At 34.6% G+C, this 8,410-nt stretch overlaps 1 protein-coding gene across 1 annotated transcript; it reads left to right on the plus strand.

Moving 5' to 3' along the window:
- Nucleotides 1-2,807: 2,807 nt before the first annotated feature.
- Nucleotides 2,808-7,392, plus strand: LOC109211970 (peptidyl-prolyl cis-trans isomerase FKBP16-3, chloroplastic). The gene is made up of 7 exons (XM_019375571.1): nucleotides 2,808-2,918; nucleotides 3,031-3,308; nucleotides 4,824-4,907; nucleotides 5,266-5,315; nucleotides 6,020-6,068; nucleotides 6,636-6,710; nucleotides 7,060-7,392. Exons 1-7 carry the CDS (start codon nucleotides 2,888-2,890, stop codon nucleotides 7,177-7,179), a joined length of 687 nt encoding a protein of 228 aa, XP_019231116.1. The 5' UTR covers nucleotides 2,808-2,887; the 3' UTR covers nucleotides 7,180-7,392.
- The last annotated feature ends 1,018 nt before the right edge of the window (nucleotides 7,393-8,410 follow it).

The following is an 8,410-nucleotide window of genomic DNA, read 5'->3' on the forward strand; positions in this document are numbered from 1 at the left end:
CATTAATAAATAATTTTTTTCCTCACATTTTTCCTTCTTAAGATCATGCTATATAACTCTGGACACCATGGTCCCCTACATTTTCAAAAATTTCAGGTTAAGTAGATAACTTTTTCACAACTCACAAAGAGTTCTACTTTATAAATAACAAGCTAATATATAGCTTCACCTCGAAGATTATTGTATGGACCAATACACATGTAATTTATTATTCCAAGTGATAATATTTCACATGTTCCAATTATTCAAAATGATTTTGAAAGTGAGGATTTAAGAAGAAGCAAAAGACCAAGGAAAGAAAAATCTTTTGGTAATAATTTTTATATTTATCTTGTGGATAATGATCCGTTAACGTATCCTAAAGCTATTTCTTCGTCTGATACCTCATTTTGGAAAGAAGCTATTGATGTAGAATTAAATTCAATTTTACAAAATAAAACTTGAATTTTAGTTGATTTACCTCCGGGAGCTAAACCTATTGGTTGTAAATGGATTTTTAAGAAGAAATTCAATCCGGATGGTTCCATTGATAAATACAAAGCTAGACTAGTTGCAAAAGGTTTTACCCAAAAGCAAAATATTTTTCCAACAATCTTAAGGATATTTTCGCACTGTGTTTATGGAGAATATCAATTCTAATGGTCGTTACATGCTACTCAAACTGGCCAACACGAAAGAAACATAAGCATTCTCCATCAATTCTAGAATCTCGAGAGTACTAGACGATGTGATTAAATAATATTATTGTATGTTTTTTTTCCTGGTTCTACTTTGGAATACACTTTTCGCAAGTTGCTGCTTCAATTTTATACATTGTTGCATTGTGGAGGACAAAATGCACAACAAACATTAAGGTATGCTTTTTTCTAGTATTTGAATGTGCCTAAGCCTACGTAAGTGTAGATTTGTATAGTTATATAATTCAACCAGAGGTACAAAATTATATTTATTTAAGGAATCACTTTTTTTTCTTAAAGCTCTCAAAAACTTTTGATTCTTATCGTTAATTAAGAATTATATTGAAAAGTGGTACTTCTAATAGAAAAAAGTGGGTTAATGACGAATCTCTCCCACAGAAAAAATTGACGAAACTTACTTTGCCAAAGTTATGTTGCCTGATCCTAAGAAAAGAAAAATAGGATCTAAAACATCTGATTGTATGTTTATTGGGTATGCTGAAAACAGTGCAGCATACAAATTTTTAGTAGTCAAAAATGATGTACTTGAAAATAATACTATTGTTGAAACAAAAAATGCTGAATTTTTTGAAAATATTTTTCCAACACAAAGCTACTCTAACTGCTCCTCTCCTCCTCCTCTCACAGCTGCTAAAATGCACAACAGTTGCCATTGTTTAGAAATACACAATCCAACCAGGGAAAAAAGCAAGACCCAAGTGAAGAAATGTGCTAAAACGAGCAGTTTAGGGTTCAAAGTCGTTCCGCCATAACCCACAAATCAACAGAGAGAGGCAAGAATACTGCGTTTTACTTTAACGGCTAAAATTCCGTTAAAGTAAAGCACAATATAATATTGCGTTTTAGGTAGAAAAGTAACTTTTTTTTTTAAACCGTAGAAATGTGTTTTGAGTCAAAAAAGTTGTCATTTAGGTTTCGGACTCCCTTAAATATGCCAACGTAGAGCATCTTTAGCCTCAGTGATAAAATCTGTCCAAAAATTAACAGCACTACCTTGTATTACTCATGTGACATGGTAAGAAGAAAACCAACAGTAGCCATTCCCATTTCCTAAATCATGCACGAAAAAGAGCTTCTTGAATATCCCTACTTGCTTGAAGAAAAGCTTTTCCTTCCATTGTTCTCCAAAATGAAAAAAAAGAGGATTGTGTCTCACTCTCGGAGCAATAATTTAAAGCTCAACAGGACAAGCAAATGTTGCCATATTTGTTTTATTTGGAAAATAATCTTCCCCGATTTTTGACCAATTTCTAAGAAACTGTGTTTAGTTCTGCCTTTTTATATATATTTTCCAAAAGTCCTTAAAAATGTCTCACATAGAGAAAGCAAAAGAGTAAAACTACAAAATCGTAGTTTCGAACTGCAATCACATCGGTGAGCAAACACAAATTCAGTTTTGACATATGGAGATCAAAATTAATTTTTAAAATGTAGAAATCAAAACTAATTCCGAGATCAATTACGGGGTTGGTTTTGGCATAAATTTGACAATTTAAAGTTAAAACTTTTAATTTAAAATTCAGTTGATTTTTCAAAAAGAAAAGTTGAAATTTGAAAAAATAGAGCTACTAGGATCAATTCTAGGCATATTATTGAAGCAAACGAATAACCAGATTGGAAACTGGTGCAGAAGGCGATATTTCCAGTGTCAAAATTTTAGAAAACATTACCTAAAAATGAGGAATTAAAGTGATAATTTGCGTTACCCAATAAAAGGAGAGGAAATGTTTTGTTTCGTAGCGAAAGATTGGGTAACACCGTTAGTTTTTTGAACATATTCTGTCACTGAGATTAAAGGTGTTCTACTTTAGCATACTTAAGGGATTAAATATGGTCAGAATTATATTTGAGGGACAAAAATAGATCTACCTCAAAGATAAGGAACAATATTGGTTAAAAACTCCATTTCCAGATATTGTATATGTTTCGGGATTTCATGAAATTTTCTGGTGTTTTTGGTTTTGTTTCCACAACTGTCGATAAACCCAAGTGCCATAATGGCATTGTTGGGTAAATGTTAAACAGGACTAAAAGTGTTCAACTTTAACAAATTTATAGGATCAAAATCGGGCAGAGTATATTTACAGGATTATTTTAAATCCACTTAATGTAAGGCACCATTTTTGTCATTTTCTCCCTTTTATTTCGTTATCCACACTCACTCATTTGTTAGGATTATCACAACAACTATGGCCTCAACATCTCTTCTACTTCCACTCGGTAAGCTTCATAAAAACTTCATAATATTAATTTTGCTTTCTTTTCAACTTCAATTCTGTAGCTATTTGCAGTTTTTTACCCTCATTATGCTATTATGTTCTTGTATATAAAGGTTCAGTCTTTTCTAAAAGTTCGTCCAAGAATCGTTATCAAACAATCGGAAGCACCCAAATTCAAAGTGGGGTGGCGAGAAAGTGGGCGCAAGCTTCGATGGGTACTGTTGAAGATGCAGAAGGGTACAACTTAACTAAGCGCAGAGACTTATTAATTGGGATGGGGTTTTCTGGTGTTTCTAGTTTCTTGGTGGGTTCTAATGCAGAGGCAGCTGGTTTGCCACCAGAGGAAAAACCAAAATTGTGTGATGCTACATGTGAGAAAGAGCTTGAAAATGTATGGTGAGGTTATTTATCTCCCTCTCATTTCTACTCTTACTTCATTTTCATTTTTTTACTCCCTTTGTTTCAATTTATGTGGTGTAGTTTGATTGCTAACGGGGATTAAGAAAGAAAGAAAGATTTCTGAAAATTTTGGTCTTAAACGTGTCATGGGATTTATGTGGTTATAAAAGTATATTATTAAGGCTAAAATGAGAAGTTCAAAGTTAAATTATTTCTATATATAGAGATGTGTTATTCATTTTGAAACAAAATAGTAATACATAATATACAATGGAGGAGTAGCGGTTGTGGTCAATTTTCTACTCCTCCCGAGTTCCATCATAACTTATATGTTATTCATTTTGAAACGGACTAATAAGAAAATAGTAATACATATTATACAATGGAGGAGTAGTGGTTGTGGTCGATTTTCTACTCCTCCCAGGTTCCATCATATATGTTATTCATTTTGAAATAATAAGAATATATTAATACATAATTTGCTACAGAGGAGTAGTGGTTGTCAATTTTCTACTCCTCCCGAGTTCCATCATACTTATATAATGGTATTTGAGGGAATGAGTGATTTAAGATGTTAATTTCTTAAAATATACTTTTATATAGCACATGCAGGAAGGAAGTTTGAACTAAACCAATGATTAATAAATTTACTTGAACAGTTAAATGACTTGGAAATGTTGAAAGTTGTGAAGATTGTATAAGATAATATTATGAGCAGAATGATGTCAAATACTTTGAGATGTCATAAAATGGAAAGTGTGTAATCTAATTGAGGACGGATTTGAACAAATAAACAAAGAATATTTTAAAGGAAATTACAAATGTAACTGAAAATATCATCTCTCTTAATAGTTAATATTTGACTTTTGCTAATTTGAATATGTTTATCTGCTATTAAATCCTGGTGTTTGCCAGTGCTAGTCTGGATTCAATTTCCCTAACACCAGTTTATTTGGTAATACTAGTTCTGAACAACACCAAAGGAAACATGTTTTTCTGTGGCAAATCCCTTCTACATTTCCCTTCCAGGAATTTGCGCCCTTAAATCTGAACAGACTACCAACAGCCACCTTTCTGGCAAATTATCCTTAAATTGACTAGGTATACAATTTAACAAAGGCATGATGTGTTGACCTGAAATATAAGTAGAGTTGATGTTATGCTTAGATTTAAAATTGAGCTTACTCATGAATCATGGCTGAATACGCCCTAATTTACCATAAATTCGATTTGATGCATTGCTTTTACTTACACATTTAGTGCTTTCCACCTGCCAAACTAATGCAAAATGGTCTACCAATGGAACCGAGATAGCTTCATTACCATCATCTTTCTCGGAGATATATTGTTTCTAGTTGGAATCCATCAACTTAGGAGGCTATCTTTGATTTCTGAAGGATATGTATAGTCATAGGTTGCGTGAATCAAAAGATTAGTGAACAATATCCTTTGTTCTCAGAAACTTGAGGATAATCCCACTAATGGTAGATTCTTTTTATAAGTGAAGGTTCCTATGGTAACAACCGAGTCAGGCTTGCAGTACAAGGACATCAAAGTTGGTGGAGGCCCTAGTCCCCCTGTTGGTTTCCAGGTATCTATCCTGATGTCTGCTACTTGGATTCTTATGTAAAAGTGAAAGAGGGATTATTCACTAAACTAGCTGGTTATCTTAGTCATTTTGTGATTAATGGTAAAGCTAGTTACATTATGCAGCTTCATTTTCTCAAATGACGAAGTTGTCCTTTATCGAATAACTTGAAGAGCATTGATGAAAAAGAGCATGCCAAGAATTGAGAAAAGAGAGAGGGAGGGAGGGAGGGAGGGAGGGAGGGAGGGAATTATCACGTATGGAACAAAAGATATCTGGCTCCTTCATTCATGTAAGTTCCATTCAAGAATTTATTCTATTGATTATTTTGATGAGGTCAAGTTTTGTTTCATGATAACAGGTGGCTGCAAATTGTGTTGCCATGGTTCCCTCGGGACAAATTTTTGACAGGTTATTACATTACACCTATTTTGATTGGTTGCTGATCATTTTACAAAATTATATACATGCTTTCAACTTTTTTGGACATCTGGAAATTGTTTCCAGTGAAGCATATGAATGGTTATGCTTTTTCATAATAAGGTGATGATGTTGTGACGCCAGATGATTGTATGTGCTCATGCATCATGCCATAGTTATAAGGAGGCACATATTGCACTGTTAGGCAGCGAAATAGCGTAGTAAAGATCCCCAGAAGAAAAACTTAAGGACTAAAATTAATAAATAGCTTCCAGGAGAAAAGAGAGAAAGGGAAGGTTTCTTTTCCTTATAGTATCTCCTTTAAGTTTGGTCCTTATTTGAACATGATGGAGAAAAATTTGAGAAGTTATTCTTGTCCTTTTCTCGTGATGTCATACATTATAAAAGTAACTTCGATTTCTCTTCTTAGAAGTCTTTTTCTCCTTTCCTTCAAAACACGCTTAATTCATATTCTGCATTTAGGATAGATTCTTTAGCTGAGGGTTTATTGAAAACCGCCTCTGTGCCCTTCTAGGGTAGGGGTAAGGCTGCATACATCTTACCCTCCCCAAACCTCACTTGTGGGAATACACTGGGTTATTGTTGTTGTTGCATTCAGGATAGATAAGATCTATGATTCTGAATTTCTCCAAAAATGTAACTCTGACAACATAGCTTGATTTTTGAATTAACAGCTCCTTGGAGAAAGGTCAACTTTACATTTTCCGTGTGGGTGCTGGCCAGGTAATATTTAGTAAATGTTTATGAAAATTTATGATTTCACGACTGCAGTAACAGTAATAGGAGGTGAAGAGTACCTTAAAAATTATGTAAACTTTGTTTAGTAGCAACTGTTCTTCCAGCTACAACTGTTAGCTCTTTTGGTATTTTAACTTCTGCTGAAGTTGTCTAGAAGGTACTGAACTTCAGCTTTTTGTGTCCAGCAGCTACACTTTTCCTGAAAATAGAGACAGTCATTTAATTGGAAAAACATAACAATTGGTTCACCTAACAATTTTATTTCTAAAGAATGATAGTAGTCCGAATTACTAGGGCTGTCCATCGGAAACAACGTCTCTACCTTCACAAGGTAGGGGTAAGGTCTGCGTACACATTACCCTCCCCAGACCCCATTTGTGGGATTCCACTCGGTTTGTTGCTATTGTTGATATATTCCAAATTAAATACTCTGCGCAAGATGGATTTCAAGCTTTAAATTTTATGTAATACTAGTGCTCTATATTTTGGTTAAATGAATTAAGTCTCATACTTTGGTAGTTCATACATGACTAATTTCAATGGCTAGAGTAGGTAATCAAAGGACTTGACGAAGGGATCCTGAGCATGAAAGTGGGAGGAAAACGTCGACTCTACATACCTGGATCTGTAAGTTCTCTGCGTTTTGAATTTCTCATTCTACAGACAGCAAGTCTGATTCTTCGAGTAGATAATAAGCTCCCCACCCATCGTGCACCCAAAATTCGGTCAGCATGAAAATTACATTGTGCAAATGTGAAAAAGATAATTATCAAACCAATAAGCAGAGTTAAAAGATAATTACATTTTGCATACAGAAAGAAAAATAATACGTATCTGTTACTGTATTTTTGTCCATAGCTTACAACCCTCTCTCTTTTACTCTCACTTCTTACTGTATTCTTGGCAATTGGCTTGAAATAGTCCAGAATAATGAAGTTCTACTACAGCCTAAGTCTCTTGTATTTCTGTTGAGTAGTTGGCGTTTCCAAAAGGTCTGACATCGGCTCCTGGAAGGCCAAGAGTGGCTCCTAATAGCCCAGTGATATTCGACGTGAGTTTGGAGTACATACCAGGCCTTGAATCCGACGAAGAATGATCTTTTTAACATTTTTTGTATTGTTTTCTCCTTGGCATGTATCTATTAAAGCTGAGGAAAGGCTCATTTTACTTTCATTATTTCTACTGTATGTCTGTATTATATGCTCAGTTTGCAGTATACAGTTCTTGTGATATGCTCATAAAGCATACATGAGTAAAGACATGACAAAGAAATGTTAAATATCACCCCCTAGTATTTTGTTCCTTCCTAGTTTCTTCTATTTGGAAAATAGGAAAACCATTTTGCCAAATTAGTCACATCTAGACTGCTTTTATTTTAAGAGTTTATTTGGAAAATACAATAACTTGCAACTTAAAGCAACAAAGGGTGTGGCCTAGTGGTCAGTGAAGTGGGTTGAGAACCATGAGGTTTTAGGTTCAAATCCTAGCAGAGACAAAAACATTAGGTGATTCCTTCGCATCTGTTCAAATCTTGATGAACAAATTTACTTGGTACTTGTGCTAGTGGGAGGTGGCAAGTACTCATGAAATTAGTCGAGGTGGGCACAAGCTAGCCCTGAAACATAGTTATTTAAAAAAATGACTTGCAACTTAAACATTAGTTGTCTCTTTTCGTCCTCTTGAGTTGAGGGTCTGTCGGAAATAGCATCTCTACTTCTTCGGATAGAGGTAAGGTCTGCGTATATACTACCCTCCTCAGACTCCACTTGTAGGATTTTACTAGATCGTCGTCGTTGTTGCAACTTAAATATTAGCTACACGGATTGTTAGAAGTCAGGCTTGTGGTTCATAGCTACCAGAGGAAGAGGGAAAACCCAAGGCTGAAAATACACAGCGTCAAAGGGATCAGGACAGAGCTAGAAGCCGTAACGGCTCTGCTGAACCTAATAGTTTTTGCTGAAATAGTATATTTGTGTTAAAATTCATGAAACATGTACAAATATTAAATTTAAATCAAACTATTAGCACTTGAAGTCATCCTTTTAAGATTTAGAACCCACATATAGTATATAAATACACTAAACTTAACCTACTTACGTAACGTAATTTTTCGGTGAAGGGTGTCAGTTGACCTGAATGGACCACGGAGGGCATCTTTTATCCTTTTTCACTTTCAAGCTGAAACTGATAGATTTGGACTCTGGATTTGTGGAAATGTGGGGACATTTTCCATTGGGTAGTGAGACACATTTCTGCAACTTGAAAATGTTGACAAAAGCAACAAAGGGGGTGCAGGTACATCACTCCCTTCGATACGACATATTGCA

This window comes from Nicotiana attenuata, unplaced genomic scaffold (assembly GCF_001879085.1).
Source record: "Nicotiana attenuata strain UT unplaced genomic scaffold, NIATTr2, whole genome shotgun sequence".
Taxonomy (NCBI): domain Eukaryota; kingdom Viridiplantae; phylum Streptophyta; class Magnoliopsida; order Solanales; family Solanaceae; genus Nicotiana; species Nicotiana attenuata.